Raw genomic sequence first — 24932 nt, 5'->3', positions numbered from 1 at the left:
GTAGCCTCTTTACGTCAAGCTTGGTTGAAGTTACACCTCAGACATTTTATAGGTGTTGAGATGATCTCTCCAGGGCTTGGGGTTATAATAAAAGAGGAAACTACATTGTAAATTACATCTCCCCATTTTTATTGAGTGCCACTGTCTTGCCAGGTTGTGTCTTCACCGTCACTGGGGCCTTCCAAGCATTTTTTCACTGGCTTCGTTTTTGATTGCAGTGAAAGCAAGAGGCGGGATTATTAACGAGTTGCTGCAACTAAACTGACACACACAGGACAAGACAGAGTACATTCACATAGTCGGACTGAGAACACCGCTTTGTTAGTGTCACCTCTACTAGCCCTGCTATGAGTTGACATGGCAATTGGCAGCTAACTGATCAGCAAGAGGAAAAGTGCAGCAGCACCTGGCTGAACAACTACACCTGGACAAGGACACTGGGAGAGGCAAAACCTGCTTGGAAGCATTGTCCCTGTGTCGGCGCAACTCAAGCTCTGGGACAGATGGGCTTCTAAAAATAAAGAAAATTTGTTCTGGGAAGGTGACACAGAGTCTGGAGTGAGGTGATTTGTGCAACAGCTAAGGGGAATAAACATTTGCATTTGACACAGATAACTTTGAGAGCTAAGACAGGGTTTACCCTGATGTACAAAGTGCTTATGGGACCTCTGAACCTCAATGACAGTGGGTGGCTCTCTGCTAAGGAATAACCCAAACTCTTAGACTGTACTGACTGGCTGCTTTGCACTCAACTGAATTTAAGGTATTTGCTATAAGGCAGGTGGTGGTTATTTTGATCTAGTTAGTTGAAGAGTCCTATAATTAGTAAGCTCTGCTCCTTGTGATAAAAAAGTCTCGTGTTACAGAACATCACAATCAGCGTGCATTGGCTTAGTGTCTAATTTTAGTGGTGGTATTCTGACACAGAGCTGAGCTCAAGGTGCGGTCAGACACAAAGGCGGTCTGCATGAGAGTACTCACTGTGATGCTGGGGCCAAACCCAGAGCCAGGCTGAGGACTAGCAGCACTGATGTAGTTGCCCACAGCTGAATCCTGGCTGCTAGGTCCGTACAGGTCAGCCACGGGCCCTGGACTGTTAGCACCAGGGAAACCTCCGGGCCTTGACGGGTTGGTGCCTGCATACAAACACAACAGGGAGCAGAGCAGATCAGAAACACCCAACAACAATCGGTACGCTTCTTAACTTGCTATGACTCAAAAGGAAACATTTAAATCAAAAGAACACATTACTGGATTCATGTTTGTCTCCAAGGACTTGCTTATAACTCATATTACAGATACTTACTGCTTATTAATTTAATTTGATGGTGCAGGATTTAGGTTTGACATGATTTTTGAAAAATTGAGAGTGAATCCAGTATGATATTCTGAGTATAATCTACATGCTGTGTGTATTATGCATAGGAGTGACATTCACTTTGTATAATCATGCACAACACAAAACAAGCACGCTGCTAGAAATACTTCCACCATGCTAATAAACTAGTAAGGTTGCAGTGTCAATGTTGCCATGCATAATGTGAAGGAGTACTTGTAAAACAACATTCGCTGCTGAATAAGAAGAGTAACACAGGATTATTATATTACAGATTTCAGATTTTACTGGAGCATTTTGAACCCAGACATTTGAAATATGCTACTTTATGCTTTCCTATATGACCTGTGATTCATAGCAAGCGGCTAAAAATATTCTCTATAATTCCAGCTCTCCAGTCTGCTGCTGTAACTGCTGGTGAGGCATAAGGCAAAAAAGGTACGTGAGACAAGAGAAGGAGGCATAAGGGGGAAATATAAAAGCTTGACCCCAGTTCATCTGCAGGTCCAAACTCAGGGGGGATAAAAAAAGAAATACTGTACATGACTTACCACCTTTGCCCTGTGAGTAAGAGCAACTCAGACTAATAAAATGTCTTTTGAAAATCTAGATGCCTACTAAAGGCCAATAACACTGGCAACACAGGGAAAAAAACAGTCTGGGAGAAAGAAAAATGCAGTGATCTCTTAACAGCAATCTCCTCTGCTGTCAGCTTCACATAACCCTCCGTCTCACCCTCATTCAAAGACAGACTGTGAGAAAAAAAAAAAAAAACTGTATTAAAAAGAAAAATCTTCCGACCACAGAAAAATGCTCGATCTTGTGTATATATGAGCTTATGATGCCTGAGAGGAAGCCTGTGTAATACAAGAAAAAAATAGTGCAGTAAATCCAATGTGTTGACAGTGTACAAACTGGATCATTGTCACCATGTTAAACATATCACTGCTTCATCTATCAAGGCTGTATTAGACAGGTTAGGTCCATTAGAAGCACCTGGAAACATACTCTAGATATCCATGTAAAGCACTCTAGAAAAATGAAGCCATCTCACTAAAGACACATCTATTGGAGTTGACACCGCTGTTTAACTTTAAGGACTTCTAACAGTGTGCAGCTAGTGCTCTTATCTTGCCTGCACAGCCCCCAGTAGGCTGGCTTATTATATAATTAAGGATTTTATTCCTATGACTGGTGATTTTTATTAAGAGTGTGTCTCACCCCGCTCCCTGTGAAGCTGACTTTTTAAATGTAGGGGCTGCACGGGCTCTGCATTTAACTTTGGGAGCAAAAAAAATCTCAAGTGCAACATGGGTCAGATTGTTGTTCAAAAAAAGAGTCAGCTGTAACAGGAATGATGGCGCTTAGTCTTTCTCATGCTTCAGTTTTTGGTACTTGTGGCGCAGGTACATCTGACTGAAAAGACTGGAGAGAAAATCATTTGATGCTCACAGTGACTTCTGTGTGTGAAGTACTTTCAAAGGAAAATGGGAATACCTGAGTGAGAGAATGTCTAACTCTATACAGAACACCGTGTGCTACGTTCCCTGTCCGTGTCTTCCAAGTTGTATTTGCTTCATTTTTTATTTCACTTAACTGTTGTACTGAAGTACAGATATAGGCAGTGTGCACAAGAAGAGCATTTATTAATGAGATCTGCCTTCAAACTGCATTTATCCTGCTCTCCCTTTCAGGCTCGCAATCTGTGCGGCACAATCTTCATCTTCAGACTTTGAGAGGAGCGGGGCTGCTCACCATAGCATTTGCACAGTAATGACACGATAAATGAAATACGGATAATCTATGACCTATGGCTGGTAATCATCATCATAAAGCACCTAATGTACGCAAAAATCAATTAGACTTCCTGAAAATTATTCATTTCTGCTCTTATCTACTTTAAACAAACATCCAAATACACAGCGCCGTTGAGATTCCATTTACTATAATGTGCTCTCTGATTTTCATATCATCGGCTACAAATATAAAGTCTATTTCACAGACAACAAGCAGATAAATTGTGTTGACTCACTCTGGATTTGAATGTGTCCTGTCAGGTGAGGAAAACCTGTGCTTTACCAACCAAGCAAAACTCAAACAAAACAAGGACACACCAACACAGTCTAAGAAAGTGACTTACAGTAGCTGCTGCTAAGGACACTGAGGTGATATGTACCCTTTCTACTCTTACGTCAACTATAAAGTACAGTAAATTAGCATGCTACAACCAGGCCTCAAAATCAACAGAGATAATGGCGCATAATTGGTGTGTGTATTTGCAGTGATGTAAAGCAGCAGTAATCTTCCCCCTGCGATGCAGCTGTGTATGATATAAAACACTTCACACTGCTTAACAGATCTATAGGAAGTTGAGGGTATGGTGGATAATGTCTCTAGTGCTATCACACTTGTACAAGTGTTGCCGCAATGATACTAAAACTGCAGGCCTGCAAGAAACCCTTCAAAAAAATCACATCTGTGCGGTTGTTTCTATGTGTGGTCTTTGCCATTTGCTGAGCTGATGTTTGTACAGACTGTCTGTAGGAAATGCCAACATCTGCCTGGGGCAGCGGGCCAACACTTTAACCATTAGGGCAAGAGCTGGCCCCTCACTTACACACTCACTGTTTTGGTCCAGAAGGGTGAAAGGACAGCCTCTTTTGTTTTGTTTTGTTTATTTTTTCTATGGTGAAGTGGAGGTGGAGACATATTAGTGCAGGCACCACACTGAAGAGGCCAGCAGGGCCGCGTGAGTCTCCAGAGACAGGGAACCTAACCGCTGTGTGTAGGTCAACACTGTCACCTACAACAAGCAACGACAGCCACATCACATGAAGGCACTCTGCTAAACTAGACCTCCTTCACTCACAGCTGCTTTACATGAAATAAACATTGGTGGTACGTCATGCCAGTGCAAACATCATGAGCATATCATTATCAGAAAAAAAAAACAAAGAAAAAAACAGATACACATACATATGCACTGTAGTATTCCAAAAAGTTCTTAATTCTGAAGACTTCTGTCTGCTCTCAAAGAAACAGCATGAATTTATAATACATTTTATGCATTGCATGCAGGTATTGAAATGTCAATGTGCGGTATATTTTAGTGGAATCTCTTCCCTGGCTTTTTAAAGCTGTGATTACATAAGGTAGTTAAGAGAGCATCAGAAGAAGCACACAACATGAAAATGTGCTTGTGTTGTAGAGTAATGGCTGCATTATGCAAAAATGTTGTCTTTTAAGTGTTTTACATCGTACAGCATTTCCACTGATTTCCTAGTCAGACTTTTACACACTAATAACACGAGCAATCATTCTTACACTTAAAATACTTAAAGGGCTCAGCTAAAAAAAAAAAAAAAAAAAGAGACTCTCACTCCCACACTCAACTCGTTCCTTTGCAGCTCAAAATTCACATAAACTTGAGCTGTTAGAGAGGCCAGTGTACTCTCCGACATCATCAGTAGTTATTTTGTTCACATGCAAATGAAGGATTACATTCTGTATGTGTCTGCCCCTTATGTGCAAGCAGGGGCTGGAACATAACTTCACAAAGAAACAGAAAATCTACATTAAAAATTGAAAGAAAGGAGGAGGAACATGCAATGCTATTTTGTCAGCAAGACGTGTTTTTATAGTTTTTTTCTTGAAGGGGGGATTTTTTTCTTTTCTTAACAAAAGCAAGAGAAAATGTATATAAAAAAATAAGATTAGATCATCTGCATGGAATAATGTCATGAATCAAACTGAAAAGTCCAAAAAGTGGATGAGATAGATGCGCATATACAAACCTGGGTTCTTAAATTGATCCGGGCTGTGTAGGTGCTGGAGGGGGGAGTTGCAGGCGGAGGTGGCATGCTCACTGTGCAGCATCTGAGCCGCTTGGGGCCCCAGGGAGCCATAGTCAGCAAAGGAGCAGGGCCCCCCCCTCTGGTCACTGGGCGCAGAGTAAAACCCATAATCGGGGAGGCCTGGGAGATACAGTATAGGGTGGGGAGGGGGAGGGGAGGGGACTCCATCATTGTGGAAAACAACTTTTTTCATTGTCAAAGTCAATGTCCAGATTGTTAAGCATAGCTTGCTGGTGTGTTACACCATTTCTTTTTTTTTTTAAAAAAAATACATCCTTGAGTTTTGTCTGCTTTAATTGCCCCCCCCTGCCCTCCCTCCCCAGCAGCTCCTACCATGTGGCCAGGCCCCCTTGGCATATGGTCTGTGTTTGATACGCTCAGCTGTATCATATACATTAGCTGTACAAATATGGATACATACTATCTCTCCCTGAAAGGATACATTTACTGTGAGACCCCCTCAGTTATGCTGTGGTTACACGGAATCAGGCAGATGGTAGACGGCAAACTGGAAATGATTTTGGTGGACAAGGGCAGACGGTAAAATTAGGTAAGGCCGACAGAGAATACCGGCAACAGTAATGCTAGACGGCATTGCTGTTTTAAGTTAAAACATTTTAATCTTTTGCTGAATTTACAACCAGATGTTACGTAGCTCCTCCACACAAAAAGAAAGCATGGGCGATTGCAGAACATTACAAGAATAATTTAATGAAATAGTGAATACAAAATAATTTGTTAACAATTCGACACCCCGCCATCACAACATATTGTCATGCGTGTTTTGTTTTACTGTCCTGCCATTTCGTTGGACAGTGCCGTCTATCATCTGCCTGATTCCATGTGAACCAAGCATTACTCTAACACCTTGACTAGATTCAAATGGACCAATAACAATAAATACAAAATAAACAGTAAGGCCACAACTTTGATCTTCTGGATTTTGCACAATTGACCTGTGCCCTCCATATTTTCTTCCAATCATTAAGGAGTGAGATAAAACTGAAGACTCATTAAAACACAGGTCAATACATTTCTCATTTCAAACTCTTTGTCGACACACCTGAAGGAAGCTTTTGTCATTTAAATGAAAAGAAACATTGTGTGCACCAATCAATAATTAATTTAAAGCTTTTTTTTAACCAGTAGCAACAGATGATAAGGTTTTTATGTGAATGAGATACAGACATTCATGTTTATTGATGATAGGCATTCTGAAGTGCACTAAGTACTCTAAGCACGTCTCAGATTGGCCTCTTCCAATGATTCTCTCTTTGACACAGATGGTGGATTATCAACAGTTTAGAAAATGTCTTTCAGCAATAAGTCGTGCTGGCATTTATTGCTTGTCCTCTTAATCTGAGACAAGCTGCTCATATAAAGAGTGCAATTAAAAGAAACTGCTCCTTCTCACACCTCTTTGATAACAGAGTTAATCTACTCAGGAGGGACTGAGATTGGTGACACCGGCTTTTCCATGCTGGGTTTCCCCTGCTGTGTGTTTGTTTTTTTATTTGGGTCCTGGAGCGAATAGCCATTCAAAGCCACTTCACCTCTACCCATTCAGAGTGAGACAGTCCACTTCTGCCAAATGGAATGTAAGCACCAGCCATGTTTCTCTCCGCCAATGCTTTTTAGCACTCTGATCTCACCACTTGTGGGCTGTCTGCCCACTCATCAAATTATAGGCTCCAAATACGGCAGGCTTCCCACGTACGTCACATAATGCCTGACACATTGAACAAAGCTCAAGAACCAATCATTCCATTTACTTCACTTAGACAAATGTCACAGAACATTGATTGGCCTTGCTAATGAGGAAAACTGGATCAATGGAATAATTATAACAGGGAAAAAACATTTGACAATAGCCCAAAACGTGTTATTGGGAATTCATAAAGAAGCTATTCCAAATATGTCACCAGTTTGGAACAGTGCAGAGACTGAAACCAAACAGGCATTACTTTCCATTTTATAATACTTTCACTATGCTTCATTAATAAATATACAGTATATTACATAAATATGCGTAAACATCAGCTTAGTAAAAGTGAAGCTGCAGGTAGATATAAGTGACCTTTTCACACATGAAAAGAGAGGATGTGGTGACAGATAATCCTAATAATGATAACAATGGTTGTTACATTTTCATTATCATTGCTATTTAGTAAGTAAATTGTAAGCAAGTTAACCACATTAAGCTGGGCAGACACTGTGTTGTCTTTAATCCTGTATCTTATATTAACACATTACAGGTTTTAATTGGCCTTTCTGCTCAGCCAGATCTGAGATTTTTATACTCGCACTGTACGGATCAATTGACTGGTCACAAGGTGGGCGCCTACACCGAATGTAAGCACAGAACCCTCGGTGTTCACTGACAGTTTCAATAAAGTTTAATTATTGATGACTTTGCCCTTAACAATGTTTGCAAAAAGAGAGAAAGGCAACATTACTCTGTTCTATTCTTTTGTAAATGAAAGCACAAGACAAAACAAGAGCTGCAGATGTCTGAAGGATGCAGACATAAATGGTCAGTTCTGCAGCAAAGTTTAGTTTTATTTCACAACAGACTACAGTCTTGGCCACAACATGCAAACTACTACTCCATTAGTATCAGATCAAGCTAAGTCCAGTTTGTAAGTGATCTTTTGACAGCAGCGATATGGAGATTTAGGCCGTAGAGCTGCTCACACTGCAAGGACAGCTGACAACAGATCTTGCAAAAATTCAGCCTGATTCAAAAATTAGTCAGGAGCGACCAGTTCTGGGGTAGAATTGGACTGAATCGGAACGAATCGAGACAGTGTATGTCCAGCTTTGCAAAAAGCCCAAATCTCATAAAGGGTCATTTAAACCAATATCAAATTCCCAAGGACAATCAACACCATGCTAATGTCGTTTACTCTTCAAATCTATTGACAACCACATAGTCTCACATAGACAGACCTTTCTCCATGGCAACGTACAGCCCTAGATTATGGTATGGGAGCACACATAATCATTCTGGTGAAGGGGGTCTAACGCCCTGGGATGTTTGTATTTCTCAAAATGAATCACAATCATCTTGGGTGACGCCAAGTCCAGGATGCAGTAATGGTGCCCTTACAGAAGGCTAGAATGCAGGAAGCTAGCTAAGATAGCCAGGCCAATGGTAGGCCTTTACCAACAGTTACATCCAGTGAGTCAGTCTAACTACCACATATCAGTGCACAGGCTGTTCTCATCCACTGTTCATACATACATCTAAAATAGTAATGCACTATAATTCAGGTATAACTCACATAATCATGAGCCAGGAGGCTGTGATCATGTGGGTTGGGTAATTAATTATAATTTTTTTTTTATTTTTATAATTTTATATACTTTATTAATCCCCCAGAGGGGAAATTCAAGTTTTCACTCCGTTGTCATTAACACACAGGTCCGAAATACACACACATGCACAAACAGGACCTATACATGCACAAAGTGGAGAGATGTCAGAGTGAGGGGGCTGCCTTAGTCAGGTGCCCCAAGCAGTTGGGGGGTTGAGTGCACCCCCCCAACTGCTCCTGGGCACCCCGGCAGTGCCCAGGATGTGAACTGGTACCTCTCCAGCCACCAGGCCACGCTCCGCATTTGGTCTGGATGGGGACTTGAATCAGCAACCCTCCGGTTCCCAACCCAAGTCCCTGTGGACTGAGCTACTGCCGCCACTGTTCACATTTGAACTGATACTGCTACTAGTTCTGGTATGCTTTTGCCTCCTGTCTGAAGTTGAACCCAGTGGCACTGTGGGTTTTGAGGCACTTCAGCCTCTTGTTTAAACCTAGCATTCTTACTCAAATGTGCTCACAAGTACCGAACTCTGGCACCGATGTACTGCACGTGAACTGATGCTCAGTACCCAACCCTTCTATGCACTGAAGGCTGTCCTTCCTCATATGAGAGCAAAGGAAGTCATGTGGTAGTATAAAGAGCAAACAAAGTCTGCGTAGGGAGCCAATGGGGCTGGACGGACGGATCAAACAAACACTGGACTTTGACCTAAGAGACAGTGGTCCATGTCCTGTGTGAAACCAAAAGTCAACACTGAGTTTTTTAAAGTCACTTACAAAAGTAACATCTCGTCACATTACATCCTGTTGCATCACAGTACATGTGACGACCCCCAACCACAATTCTTTTCCTAAACCCAACATGACCAGCAGGGGTGCTAATTTTGTAAGACATCATACAAAGTGCTGTATGAAGATACGATGCAGTGTGCAGTGCTAGGTGTTAGTGAGTGGTGACATATAATAAAAATATGAACTGCATACTTTGTAGTATTTCTTCTGCTGAGGTGAACTCAAGAGACCTTCCTACATAACATTTGCCAGGTAATGAAATCTGAGACTTTTTCCAGACAGTGCATGCCGTAGCATTGTCTGCAGGTGCGGCAGGCTCAGGTAAGAAACTGGCTTTGTCTGCCGGACAGAGGCAGCTGGACGAGAGTACTACTCAGACACTCATGCACAAACATGCGGGCACACATTCTCAAAGCCATATATTTTCATCAGTGGCTATCTGATCTGTTATGCAGGATGAGACTGGGCAGAGTGTGCCCACAGCTGCATTAGTATCACCGATCATATCACTGTGCCTCAGACCTTCCCACTATTAATATTCACACAATCTATCCAGAACAATGGGCCTTTCTTGGACTCCTTTTTTTTCCACTGGCCACTAATTGGATGTAATTACTCATCTACAAAACAAATGAGCGTGCTGAGGTTGCCTTGGAGACTAGATCAGGGGACCCAGCAGTGCGAATCGTTCGCAGGGCTTCATTTATACTGGTAATTATCTCCCCTACCCCCACCCTCTTTCCCTTCTGCCCTCAGTGACCAAAGCTGGCTGCGAGGCGACGGAGAGGGGAGTGTCTTGCAGTCATCTGTTACTGACATCATCGGGGTGGCTCTCTTTAAGTGGATAAATGCCCTGCTCTCGTTCCCACTTTGCCAGGTGACTGCCTTTAAGGAGGAATCACAAACCTTGAAAGTACTGCTGCTCTTTTTCTCGCGAGTTGGAAAATAAAACTAATCACGCTGATGATAAAATATAGCGTCACGCTCCCGGGCCTGTTGGGACTTCAGAATGTGAAAAATATTTTCATAAGTTCGCCAGTGTTCTGCACCAAGTTATCCTCATTTGAAATCCCGGAGAAACTCAACATATTAACTAACACATACACACTTTTAAAGGCCCAATCCGTGATCCAAATGTTAACTTAACAGCAGCCTCACCGGTATAATTAAAAACTCTGCTGGAACTTGCTATTACCCGAAAGTTGATTAACAGGTCTCATAGTACAGGGACTTACACAAAACAACAACAAAGTCTGTATTTGTGATATTCTGATGCTGTTAAAGGTTTGCTGAAAGCTGTTAAAAATGTATTTATCAGCTATATGTTGACTTTGAATATTTATAAATATACCTGTTATTCCCACCATCCACAAACAGGGAATACTGGGAATTAGGGAATATAAAAATCTATTAACATAAGTTATTTTCATTTCTGCAAGGAATAATTTTTCATGCAGTCGCTCCTCCCTTTCCCCCGCGGCACCACTGAGATTCCTTGGTGGCCATCAAACCACATCACTCTACAGAAGATGTCAATAAACCTGACATGCTGCTTCTCAAATTAGCTTTGAATTTTGGAGCTACCATAATTAGCTTTTCCATTTTCACCAATGTCATTTAAAAATAGCGTGAAAGAAACTAACAGCTCTTTTGCTGTCTAGCCTTGCTTTCACTTTCCATTTGAAATAATCTTTTCTGAATGAATGGCTGAGTAATTAACAGCACTAGACACCCTTTTCAGAGAGCACAGACATTTCATAAATAATACATATTTAATGTCTTGTCATTTTGTGTTCAGAGAAGCTTGGCTAATTAATTTTAACAGATGATTTCTTCTTGCATTTACTCACCCATACTCAGGCCTCTGTTATTTTTTTAACTTTTCATTTTATGCCTGCTTTTCCCTTTTCTTGCTCTTCTTTCCAGTAATGGACAAACTCAACAGAGCTACTGATTTATATTTACCTTCAACTACGGGTGGGGAACGACTGTGGAAAGTTACACAGGAAGAGGAAATGTGAGCACTGGATTGTGGGTATAACAGTGTGCAACAGTTTAGTAAATCAGTGCACACTTATTTGCAAATGATTTCAATGCAGATTTCAACCTGTGTGGGCTCTGGCCTAGTTGGGACTGAAAAAGGGCACTCAGTTATCGACAGTCGGCACAGATTATCCTATCGTGAGCAGGCTCAGAGCTGACAGGCATGGCCTTTTGGCTGAACACATTTTTTCCAAACATGTCTGGTCAGGCTTATGTGGTCTAAATCTCAGACTTACTATGTCTGAAATCTGAGAGTGATAATGGCAAACTCTAATAGAAAGAGTGTAGGGTTTGTTTTTTTTCGAAATTTTTGGGGGGGGCATATATAAGGAGGGGTGTAGGAGGTCCTCCATCAGAGAATTCTGAGCATCAAACACTTCATTTCCTGCATTCTGTTGAATTTTTCAGGCACCCAATCCTGCCTTTTCTGGATTAATTTATGGTGTAACTGTCTTAAATTTCTTACAAAATTTCATTTGGTGGCATGAATCTCATAAAGCTGTATAAAATGCTGTCATGCATTACTCAAAAAAATATATGCAATTTTTCTCTGCATGTTACAAAAATAAAAACAGAAGTTTTAATGTTTGCAAAAATGTCCCTTCAAAATAAATGTGCAAATGAAAGAGATATTCTTGTCCTGATTAGGACGGATACAGCACATACTGTATTTCATTACTGCATCTACACGACTACAAAATGCTTTGCTCCCTTCAGTAAGTTTTCTTTGGAGAGTGTGTTACGTATGCAGCCCCTGGAGGGCAGAGTGGTGATGTCCCTAAAGGCCTGTGCCTGTAACCTCGGAGCATCTGCTACCCACAGCTGTGAGAGCCACTGCTTCGTGGCGGAGGCGCAAAGGGACACTTTGCCCTCCCCGATGTGTCACATCTTTCCCTGGGCCCCAGACAAAAACCCAAGCAGGATGGGCTTGGCATGCCTGCTCATGTTATTTTGCACCAAATACATGTAAAGCGCCTCTGGCCTCGGAGCTGAGCTCGACAGATTAGCATCTGGGACAAATGGACCTGAGCTCACCAAGAGCCAGATTGATTAAGACCAGTGCACACAGCCAATCCCGGTCTCCTCTCAGGCACTGCTGAAGATCACAGAGCTTGTTGGGAGGAAACTGATAGTGATCTTAATTTGGAAATGTCTGTCACATGAGTTTCCTTCTTTTCGTTGGCAAAGAAAAAAGAGGTGGGAGAAGAAGTGAGGTGAGCAAAAGAGAGAAAAGAACAAAGCAGAGCAACTAACTCGAGAGGAATGGGCTTTTAAAAATGTGAACACAATCCTGAGTCCCAATAAAACTGGCAGACACCTCTGCAATCTAATTTCTGCCCACAGCCACCTCTATTTCAGTTTTGAACACCTGAGTCAAGTCAGACATACTGTACATAGCAAGTACCCAGACCTCTAAAAGCAGCTGAATGGGGCTTTGTGTACACTGCAGGTAGAGCCGAGATCTGAGACTGACATTTGAGCTTTGCAGAAAGCTCAGAGGGACTCAGGAAAACACTCAACCAGAGTAGACTGGGACCTGTGAAGTTCCCTGGACTGTCAGAACCATCTGCAACACTTGCATTTTTCTCTGTTTTTATCTGACAATCCTATAGCACAGAGGATTTCAAATACGTCTCCTTTAAAATGAAGAGAAACGAATGATAACTAGCCTTCTTTTAAACAATGAATAAAGAAAGTGCTGTTGTTGTTGACGTAAATGTATAATATTAGAGTTATGTTCATGTATCAACTACCTGACACTCATTTAAAACGGCAACAGAGGCACATTTATGCAGGTTCATCCTTCATATCAACAGCAGAGGTGGATTATACTTGTCCAAAATGCAGCCCAGGTGCTGGCGCATGCATTAGTCATCTCCAAATTAGCAATTTCCTCCTTGCTGCTTTACTATGCAGATGTTCAGCCTCTCCAACTGATATAAAGCGACTGCCCTTTGCATCCATCAGTGGCACCCCCTGGTAGTTCAAATCAGGTTCAAATCCGTGATACCAGCTCATAAAGCCATGTATGGGCCAGCAGCCCTCTACCTGCAGGCGATGGTAAACTCTGTGCAGTAGCCAGATCTCTCTGATCTGCTTCTCGCCTGGAGCCAGAGTCTCTCAAACGTCCTCACAAACACACGTCAAGGGCTAGTCCTTGTTTTTTGCTCTTTAGTGGTGCAACATGCTCCTGGTGGTAGAGATCAGGGCAGCAAAATACCTCGCCATCTTCAAATACAGACTGATAACACACCGCTTCAAAAAGTAGCTGGACTGACACCACCTCAGATTCAGCTTTTACTAAATAAAACATATTGCCTGGCCTGTTACAACCACAGCTCAGCGTTTCAACTGTGATAGCTGGTGCTTTTTCTGGTGTTAAAATGGAAAACTCAAAATTTACATTGTATTTTATGGGAATTAAACTATTGTATTTGTTGGTAAGAAAAGTATGACAAGCTCTTGTTAGTATCTAAATATTCATCTACAAGAGAACTTCTGTAATTGACCACAAGAGAAGTGGAAATTTGCTAAAAATAACCAATAAGATATTCTCTGGTACCTTAAAGAAAATTTTAACACAAATGTATGATATATAGCATCTTAGCAAAGTTTGAAAGATGTTGCAGAGTCCACATCTTCAGTAACTTTTCTTGTTATGGTACACAACTACAGCTGCGTCTGGGGTATAGTTTGCTGCAAGTGGCAGGCCACAGTGAGAAGTCCAAAATACACCTTGTCATCAGCAGTGGTCTGTCATAGAGAGGGAAGTCAGCATGCTGTCATTTTGTCTGTTGAGCTTTGGGAGTAGGGTGAAAGTGCCCTCTGTCAGGGACGGAAAATGTCTCACAACACTCTCTGTGTGTATCACTGACAAACAAGCCTCACAGCCCGGCAGAGGCAATATCTGCAGTAAAAAGGCTTCTTGTACAGAAAATGTATCTGTATAATAATTATGGTATAAACACAATTTTACTTGGGATTTAGTAAGGGATGTTCATATATATATATATATATATATATATATATATATATATATATATTTAACTCCTGAATGCCACTTCAAGGGACACCCCACCACCCATGCATCCCACCTGCTGGGTCAAAGCAGACACAGTATATAATATGTGGTGCTCTATGGGAACTGTAGGTGGAGTCAAAGCACAAAGAATCCACACTTACATCACACATAAGGTTTTTTTTTTAACAACAAAAACCCTTGTCTGCACAAAATTAGAAAATTTAGTATAAAAATAAAAAATAAACCACTAGGATTGCAATTCCTGGGCTGATTTTGGGCTGAGGGTGCTGCAAATTAAATCGTAAGATAGGACGGAGATGCAGCAACATCCCCAGACGATACACAGGGAGGAAGGTCAAGCTTAAACAATCTGTGCCCTCTGTTCTGTCTGTGTCTGCATAGAGAGACAAGAGCGCTGATTGTATTAATCCATGTAGTAGTATGGTATTAGCATCATCGCAAACGCTTAACAAATCATCAATAAATCATTTCTCACACTGTCAGAAAGTTATAAACCACAGAATGAAGGATTGCCCTTATTATATCATCAAGATGCGCTAGGGAAGCTCTTCTCTGAAGAACAGAACAGTTAATAAATAGTGACGATATGCACAGACACAGCTGATTTAGGTAACAAACTACAGATATTTTAATCACATTCATATTCTACATTTTCTTGCTGTTATTTTGATAATCGTCCTGATTTGCAGACAGATTCTGCCATACACTGAGGGAGCGGGGAGATTTCACTGAGCAATGTTTTGCTGCCTCATGACTGTTTAAGCACTCTAAAACAGGCCCATGATGTCACTGTTACCACTCTCACCCTCCCCCCTCCCCTTACCCCCTGTTCATAGTCATTTACTTGTCTCCCTTCCATTTGCAGCTGTCAGAATTAAACTGTACATAATGGTTGCCATCACGTCTCTTGCTTCCTGGCTGCTGCTAACCCCAAATCAACATTCCTGCTTCTTAGTGATGTTCATTGCAATTGTTGGGCAAATTGTTTGTTTTGAAAATGCAAAAATCAAATAGCCCCAATGTGAAAGAAAGAGCACCTGATTGGCTTCCAGTGTTCCCTCTGCTGATTTGAATATAGTGCAAATGAGGACAGGTGGGGGAATGTGTCTGTATGTGTGTGCACGTGTAGGTATATGCATTCACCGCAGCCGCTTGTATGTAGCTGCCTGTGTTACTTCAGGTATCACAGCACATGATATTAACAACTGTCTACTAGCCTTCTATCTACTGCACACACCAGACAACATCTAAGTTACAATTAAAACAGATTTTTACCAACAAGCTTCTAATAGTATGTCTGATTAGGGAAGACACTCTCCCTTAAAGCCTGGAGGCTGTGTGTTCAGCCAGGGGAGCTATTATTGACAGCTATTGAATGATCTACAGTTGTAAGGGTGGAAAAAGCAGGATGTCTAAATTGAAGCCAACAAGACAATCAATGCCTGTGTTTAAGACAGAAAGACGCTTGCATCTTGTTTTTGGAACAAATCTCTTGGGAGATATTCGTCTGTATGTGAATAAGGTGTTTGCTGTAATTATGCTGTAACAGCCCAGTCACCAGAGGAAAATGTTGGCACCGTATTTTTCTGCAAACTACTAACACTTCCATTTGTACATTTCATATGTATCGTATCAACGCTTCTGAAGTGGCTGTGGAGGGGATGGTGGATGGTGTGACACGAAGGTGAGACGCCTGCCAAGCTGCCGACCACTGTTCGAGACCAACAATCAACAAAACCGGTTGTGATCTAGCGAGTCATGGCTGTGTTTCCTGCTGCTTTTCAGGGAAAAGCGGTTGCTTTTTAACTAAGACATCGCTGCATTTCCTGTCGAGATAGTGCCCCCCAAACTGGGTATTTTAAGCCAAAACCAAAACCAAGTGCTTGTTGTGCCTAAAGCTACTCACACATAAACCTCAGCACTGTAGAAACAAGTTTCAACAAATCTGCTAGGTAATAACATGCAAATGTAACATATCCGTGGTTTGCAGATATGCACAATGCCAACATCTTTTCTGGCCACTGGGTTATGCTTTAATGGAGCGGTTGTTTTGGAAGTAAATGTCTGAGGCACTGACTGAGCAACCACATGGCAAACGATCACTGGTAAAGTCACCAAGGTTCAAGGTGCTTTGACTCTGAAATGGTCAGGTCGTACCAGATAGATAGAAAGGTACATGAAAAAGTAAAGAAGAGAGAGAGAAAGGAAGAAAAACATGACTGACTGTATTGTCAGGTGGTTGACTTCTACTGGCTACTCACTACTTGCTCGCCTTCTACTCACTTACTGCTATTTTAAGGGACAATCCATCTTTGTACTTAATCCCTGAGATACTTGAGTTTTCACGGTAACTAGGTAACATACCATAGAATATATTTCTCGTCAAATGTTTAGACAGAGTGTAAATGTATTGCCTAGTTTTCAAACATTTTTGAAAAATTATTTACAGAAACCACTGTGACCTCCTTTTAGATTGTATCTCACTCATAAACTAAATGGCATAATATGTGTGACCATATCTTTTTAATGACTGATTGATAAAAGAGGTGAAGGGCGTTTGTGTTCAAGGTAAAGGAAACTGTCTATGGACCGTGTGAGGAGGAGATGTCTCTTGCCTACCATAGCTTCATTCTGAACTACCGCTGCCAGCCAGAGCACCGTGTTGGACTGTTGCAGCGTTCAGCCTGAAATCTACTCGCAGCTTTCAGTTCATCAGTCTGTCTGTGTTCTCCCTCTTTCCCTTGCTCATGCTCCAGGTGGACTTGTGGATGTGAACTATGTTGCATGTGTGTTTTATTTTGAATTATCAGGTGAAGTGGGCATTACTTGCAGACCATTAGCCTCCAAGTCATTGGAGTTAAGACTCAGGCTGGCATTGTTTGATTTTTGGTTAAAGCGCAATATATTTTATTTCAGTTGCAGTGAGTGTGTTTGTATGTGTGGACCACAGGAATCGAAGGGTTATTTTGGGGGAAATTTTGTGAAAATTGAAAAAGGTTTGAGTTCTTAGAAAACACACTCAAGTGCTTTCGTTTGAAGTTGGGGTTTTTTCTTAGATATTTTGTCTTATTTTTGCACAACAGGTTAAAATATTTGTGTTAACTTTAAACTTTGTCAGAAACAGAAATCTGTGTTTGAACTTGATTTCCTAACACTGTAGAGTTGATTCAGTCCCTCTCTGACTTTAGTAGGAGTACTCTGTCTTATCATATTGGATGGTGCCTCTTTTGTTTGGTCTGCATCCTCCTGTATGTCAGAGTAACCAACAAGTGTCTTTCCTGCAGATAAACAAAGACTTTGGAAAATGCAGAGCTGTTCTCTTTGCATCTACATTTATGTCACAGCTAAATGGGTACAGATCAAACTCCAAGGGGGAGCAGTGGGTTAGCATAGTGAGTAAATGGCCCCAATTCATCTGAAGTGTAAGTGTAAAAGTTCTGACAGGGTTAAATCATATATCATACAGTTTGTTGTTAACAAAATGATTACAAATAAAACTTTCTCTTCACTGACACTGTTGGAACATTTCAGCCTGTAGCTGAGACGATGCTTTACTCCAGAGAGACTAAAGGAATGAAGCATTATCTTAATTAAATCACCTAACATATCTTGAATTTATCAACAAATGTGCCAGAGTATAGTTATAATAACTGTGGTCTATTATTGTGTCTCATAAGGAACAGCAGACAGCAGCTGCTGAATGAGCAGCATCATCGCCTGGTCTTGATAATGTGACTGGTGCTTTCTGCATTCTGCTCTCTCCCCTGCCTGACATACAGCCTCAGTCTGAACTATCCATCCAAACTTTTCAGACTTCTGAAGTGTTTCAAAGACTCTTTGAAAGACTTGAAACAGTGAGGGTACAACCAACCTGCACGTACACCAGCTTGGCTTGCATTATGTTACATAATGGCTGTGAATCTTGTTTACTCAAATATGTATGTTCATTCTGAGTGTTGCAGTATGGGGGTGTAGTGTGGAGCTACAAGTTTTGCTTTTAATGTTGTGGGGAATTTTTTTGAAGTTCATGGTTTAATGGACTGTGTTCATAAATGAGATGTTAAGCTGCACTTTAAAACAGTCTGTGTCTTTTTAGTGGTTTGTAATTTTGGAAGCTGTGATTGCTGGAAACTTTCTTGAGACACTCAGTACATGTGTCAGTGCTGTGAACTGCGCATACAGATTAGTTAAGTATGTTCCAGAACGAGTGTTGTGTGGGAGCTGTGAAGGTTTTTAAATTCACCTTTTTCCCAGCTAAATGGCTTAGAGGGTAGGTATTTTGGAAACTGATATTCAACACACTGCAGGGTCAAACTGTAATTTTTGTGTAGGGAACTTTTTTTCCCATCAACATTTCCAGGAACTTTTATTACCAGGAATTTATTTACCTGGGTAAAATAATTCCTGGTAATCTGTGTGGTTTGAGTTTCCACTGCACCTCAAAGTTCCGGAAAATTTATTCAAATCAGCGTGATGACATAGATGATTTGGCGTGTGCCCTGTATTTGGCTCTGCCAGCTTGGCTGGTTACATGTCGGTGTGGGGAGAGGAGGGGCTGTGTGTCTGTGCCAGCAGCTAAGTTAAAAAAGTATTTTAAGTGTCAAACTAAGTTAGTCTACATACAGACAGCTGTCATTTGAGTTTATTAGTACAATTTGCTATCAGCTGAACTAGCATGCTGTCCTTGTGTAAGACATAATGTTAGTGACGGTGGATGAGAGACTGTGGACGGAGCATATTGAATATCGCTGTCTACATGTTGACGCTTGCTGAACACATGTATGGATAAATTATCGGCTTCTTGCTCTCTAAGGTTAATGTCACTTACAGTAACGAGTGTAGAAGAATTCCAGGTAATCTGAAAAGTCCTACTCTCCTACTAGATACTTTTTTCAGGAAAAGTTTGGGGTTGAAAGAAAGTTTTTTCCCCGGGTAATTTCAGTGGCAACGCACCGAGGCTTTTCAAAAGTAAATGAGAAAAGTTCCTGCGGTGGAAAAGGGGCTATTGAAAGTGTCAGTGTTTTACCTTTTTTTGTTAAGCTAGTTTACATGTTTAAGTTTAAATTCTGTTGTAATACTCTGTTGCTGAGATACAGGAAGTTGGTGATACTAACACGAATTATTTAATGCACTTGATTATTACATATAAATGATGTGTGTTCTTCAGTTTAATTTATCAAAATGGGAATTGTGTTAATATTAAAGGTATACTATGCAAGTTTTTTTCTAAAAAATACAAGACATAGACTCATACAGGAGTAATCCCTCTCAATCATCACTTCTGACCCACAAGTATGTGATGGTATATTCATCTGCAGAGACTCTGCCCTCTGCCTGTATTTTATTATTTTCTTCTTATTACGCAGAGGTTGAAATGTTTCTGACACAGGTCAATATGTGCCAACACACATCCAAGAGGAAGCTACAAAATTTGTGGACACAAAACGTGACACCTAAGGGACAAACCTTGTTCCAAAAAAAGAGTGAAACCTGGGTTGGCTTTCACTTTCACTGGCAATATTGTTTACAAACAACTGTCATTTCCTGTATAGTATACCTTTAACTAATTATTTAGTGTAGATTTTATACAAAACACAAATAGAGTTGAAAATGTTTTATATAGTTGGTGCAACTCAATTTTCATGGCAATTCTCAATTTTTGAATGAAATCAATCAATCAATCTTAGTTTTTTCTACATAAGCTCTACAAATTTTTAGTGTTACAGTTATATATAGGGATCTTGGATATAATCTCTACTGTATGTGTGTACAGTGCTGTCAGTCTAAACTGGCTGGAGTGTGTGCAAGGGGGCTCAGGGGACTATGTCTATGGGGAGAAGCAGAGCAGGAGAAGTTGGAGAGAGCAGCAGCCACACAGAACATGGACAGAGCGTTTACCTGGCCCTGTGCTCTGTGGGTACGCCAAGTAGCCGCCTCTTCCACGGGCCCCCCTACCTGAGCCACGCGCTGCTGCTACTGCCGCTGCTGCCACCGGTCCGTACGCTGTCGCTGGGAAGCCTGCAGGCACACACACACATACATACACACACGCATCACTTCCTGCACATGGATGAGTACGTCCCAGAGCTACAGGAGAATGTTGATACCAGCACTGAGCTACAGGATAAAACTATAGCTGTCAGAGACGGGGGCTCATGTCAGGGAGACATCTATCAGCAGACTCTTACTGAACCCACTGTGATATTCAAAACCCTGCAGACCCACTGATCCATACACAGAAAGATAGCCATGAGCAACTCACCGGATATCACATTAGAATTTAAATAAACTATGTCCCCAGTGTACTTGTTATGATCATCATGAGGCAAATATCAAATTATAGCAGACTGCACAGAACAAAGACATTTGTGATTTTATGATTTAAAGGTCTAGCGTGTAGGATTTAGGGAGATATATTGGCAGAAATGCTTGTTTTATTTAATGTATTATCAGCTGAAAATAAGAATCACTGTGTTTTTGTTCCCTAGACTGAGCCGTTTATATCTACATAGGAAGTGGGCTCTTGTTCACAGAGATGGTCATATTGCACCTCCATGTTTCTATACTAGCCCAGAATGGACAAACCAAACACTAGCTCTAGATAGGGCAATTTGCATGCTGGCAACTATAGTCAGCAGCCCCTCTGTGACAAGCAGAAAAACAAAGATTGTTGAATGTTAAACTGCTTTATTTGCCGTTTTTACTGGTTTAAATCACCTGGTCTGTTGCGAATAACACAGATCCCGGTAAAAACCTAGCAAATGTCTGGATCTTAAGTTATCAGACAGAAAAGGTGAGCATACATTAGCAGATGCTTGGCTGGCAGCCTGTGTGCTACGTGCCAAACAGCGCAGGAGAAACACTGATTTATAACATGAAACTGCTTTGATCAGTTATTTTACTGGTTTGAATAACCAGGTGTATTTGTTTTAAAGAGGAATAGACTTCTGTAGGTAAAAACCTCCTGAACAATAAACACTGAAAGAATTCTAGGCGGGAGAAGTTTCAGCTGGGTGCAATTTGAAATCCTCACCTCTAGATGCCACTAAATCCCCCTAAATCTTACACACTGGGGCTTCAAAACGTCTTTAACAGTAACTTTAAAATATTCAAGTGATTGTATTGAATATTTACCAAGATGTAAATTAATATCCTATAAATTTTCCTTTGTAAATTTCTGTCTGATAGCAAATTGTTATTCATCTATAAAACTGTGAGTAAACTGACTTAAGCAATTCACTAAGTCCCTGATTATATTAGTGAAAGCATTTGGCTCTGGGGGGAGTTTATGTCACATGCTTTGGATGAAAGATTACAGCCACTTCTGAGCTGCATAGACATGGGCATAATAGCCCTACCTCTGGGGACCGTCCCTGCATTTTGTTCGGGAGTGCTCCCAATTACTGTGAGTTTTAGTGAAATCAGAATCATCGACTGTAATACAAGAGGCAAAGTATTCCCCCTTTTTCTTTGTTAGGCTCTTCAGGTAGAAGATATACAGTGGAAAAATAATTCCCACAATCAGATGGAGACATCTGTTGAATGATTTGTCATTCAGAAGAGACCTCAATCTGTTCGCTTATGTGAAGACTGAACAAGTCTCTTGTGCTTGTTTCTACTTATGTAAATATTTAGAGTACCCCAATGCTGAAATTTGGGAAGCTTTAAAAGCATAAATCTGTCCAAATTGTCAGTTTATGATACACTAATAACTGAAAGGCCTTAATACCATGCAAATATAAATCCACTTCTTTAGGCTCTGATTATTCCAACAAATATCAGCCTAATAATCAGTCTGTAATTAAGCCAACGCAGTATCTGTGAATTGTAATTACATTGTTGGCCTTAATGAACACAGTAGCTAGAGGTGGCTGACAGAGGCTAGTCCATGCCCAGGGCCCGGGCTCCTCTCTCAGCACAGGAATGGCATGTCATTAGTAGTGGTGATGAGATTCCTCACTCTGGGCTCAACACCGTCTATGCCTAATCAGCCTCCTAAAATTATCTCCACAGGAAATGCTTTCCTCACTAGCAAAAAAATGATCTCCAAATTCCCTCAATTGGAGTCTTTCTTGATTTCTCTTTTAGCTGAGTGTGTGTGTGCATGTGTGTGTTTCCTCCTATGTTTTGGCCATATTCTGGAGACTGTGGTTTAGACAAAATGGCACAGGACACCACAGAGGATTATTTTTTTTTGAATGCTGTGGAGGTGAGAGGAGCACCAGCGGGTGACCTATTTTCCGAGTCAGCCTTGTACTGCTATTCCACGAAGAGGGGGCTCACACAAAGGACTGATGAGAGGGAGGGAGGGGGAGGAGGTGACAGGGCAGGGTCAGATGAGCCGCAGCCGAAGAGAAAAACACATAGCTTTTCATCAGCCGGCTGAGAAGAAGGTAATTCACAACTCTGTCGACACAATATGACCACGAATGTGTGTGTTGGGTGTGAGGTGCCATCATGTTGCGACTGGCAGGCAGGTGAAGAAGAGAAAGAAATGGCACCCCCACCCCACTATCTAACAGCTCAGGAGAGAATCAGAGACCGGGGCGGCATGGCGACAGGGGAAAGAAATACAAAAACGACGACAAAAGGCAACTAAAATCAGCCGCATTTATGCTACTGCTGCCGCAACACACCAGGACCTGATTCCTTCAGCTCAAATGATATTCTCCGCCTCTTTTCACAAAAACACAAATCAACTCTGATACTATGCTAATGATGCCCATGCACCCCTGCATTTCCACTTACAGTGTCCCCATGGTTGCTGTGCGGAACACTGTTTCATGCAGCACTCTCCACCTCTTTTTCCTTTTCTCTCTCTCTCTCTCTCCTTTCCTAAGTGCTGAATCTATCTTCCCCTCGCTGCCATTGTCATGACACCCCCAATAGACCCACTGGCTTGGAAGTTAGTTGCGGGCAAAGTTGTGGTGAGAGATTAACTTTGCAGGATTAGGTGGGTTAATTAATAGATGGCTGCTGCTCATTGTTTTGTGCTCACGCTGTAAGAAGCCACCCAAGAGAAGCGCTGCAGCATTAAATCAATTTCATGGCCCTTTTATTACTGAGGAGATAAAGCCAATATTTAGCTTTCAATTCTTCACAATTATTGGGCCCCTGCTTTGCCACTTGAGTGGCTGCGCTTGGCTGGGGACAAGGACACATCTGTTTATGAGCTGTGGAGGCCCGGGGGCCTTGGTGTCCGGACTCCGGGGAACTGTCCTCAGCTTTCTCTCCTCAAGCCTGTGGCAAAGAAATTCAGCCTTCTTCAGGAGTGCACACAGAAAGGAAGAAAGATTAGACCTTTAGAAAGATGAGGACTGTCGAGAATCTCATAGATATTTCACCCTCTTCAAGCAAAAAGAAATACATTTTCTCAACACAAGAGAAGTTCATATATTCACAACAACAACTGTTGCAAATATCTCCAGAAATTTTCGAGCCTCAGGTGTTCGCCCGAGAGATGGGAGATGGGAGACGTTACACACGTGACCTGACTCAAGTCAGACCCGAGCTGCAAATTTGAAGACTAGAGACTTACTTAACTAACATTAATAAAAGACTCAATGTGAATTTGACTTGGTATTCATGACACGAAAGGACTCAACTTTTGTTTAATCAAATATTTGCATTCTACCCCATATTGAGATATTACATTTTGTTCTTGAAACATGATTGGTTAATTTCAAGTGCAATGCACGCAAACCTGGAAACCTGCTAGGATTTGGCAGACCAGCTGTGGCCAACGCAAGAAGCAGCTGTCATAGAGGAGGATAGTCCAAAAATATTAAATTTGGGTTCAAGAATTATGTTTTCAATGATGGCAGGAGGAAGAGAACATTGGTTTGCAAGGTCTATAGCTCAAACATCAGTGACGCAACCACCACAACATCCAACTTCAACCACAAAACCCCCAAAGGAAGGTACATGAATGTGTCTTTTTAGCTAGCTTATTGGCAGGACAAAAGTTAGCTAGCTAACTTAAACAGACTGCTTGTTTTTGTTAATGCTGAAACTAGCACTTAACTTTTCATGACCACTGTCTTTGTACTGATTAAAATGTGGAAAACTGGGGTAGATCATTAGACTTTAATATGACTTGTGTCTTGCTTAAATTATAGCAACGACTTGACTTCCTGATTCTCGACACAGACACTTGGAACTTGCTTGAGATTAAGTTGAAGACTTGGGACCTCTCTCCCTACTAAAAAACTTTCACTTAATTTGTAGTCTATGTTGTTGCAGCTTTGACATAAACTTGCATTTTTTATCCATCCAAGACCACTGTTTGCAAATACTGACCAACATTCAGAACTACTGTATGTCTCCATATCCTTCCTTCCCTTAAATAAACTTTCAGCTAAGGTAACTTGCCAAACAGAATGATGTGTCCAATTCATGGTATTGACAGTTCTGTACTGAAGGAGCACAATGTGCATTCATAGCATATGAGTCTCTATTTTCATGACAGTGCATAGCACATACTGCCGCTTTATGCCTGTAAAGTAGCATTTTTCTTGGGTGCACACCAGCTCTTTTCTACCTGC

General features: G+C 41.3%; 1 protein-coding gene across 11 annotated transcripts in view; it reads right to left on the bottom strand.

The window, feature by feature from the left end:
* The window catches only part of LOC125898059 (RNA-binding protein Musashi homolog 2), a 302500-nt gene that overhangs the window by 10718 nt on the left and 266850 nt on the right, over positions 1 to 24932 (bottom strand). For 5 of the 11 annotated variants that reach the window (XM_049591666.1, XM_049591667.1, XM_049591665.1 and 2 more), the window contains 3 exons: positions 20287 to 20406; positions 5131 to 5310; positions 982 to 1136 (listed from right to left, as the gene is read on the bottom strand). In XM_049591666.1, coding sequence (XP_049447623.1) covers positions 982 to 1136; positions 5131 to 5310; positions 20287 to 20406 — 455 coding nt within the window. The remainder of the gene's footprint in view (positions 1 to 981; positions 1137 to 5130; positions 5311 to 20286; positions 20407 to 24932) is intronic. The other 6 variants (XM_049591670.1, XM_049591669.1, XM_049591674.1 and 3 more) reach the window with 3 other exon arrangements.

Source organism: Epinephelus fuscoguttatus, linkage group LG12 (assembly GCF_011397635.1).
Source record: "Epinephelus fuscoguttatus linkage group LG12, E.fuscoguttatus.final_Chr_v1".
Lineage (NCBI taxonomy): Eukaryota > Metazoa > Chordata > Actinopteri > Perciformes > Serranidae > Epinephelus > Epinephelus fuscoguttatus.
Note: the sequence above shows the minus strand (reverse complement) of the source record. Positions and strands in the feature narration are given on the sequence as shown.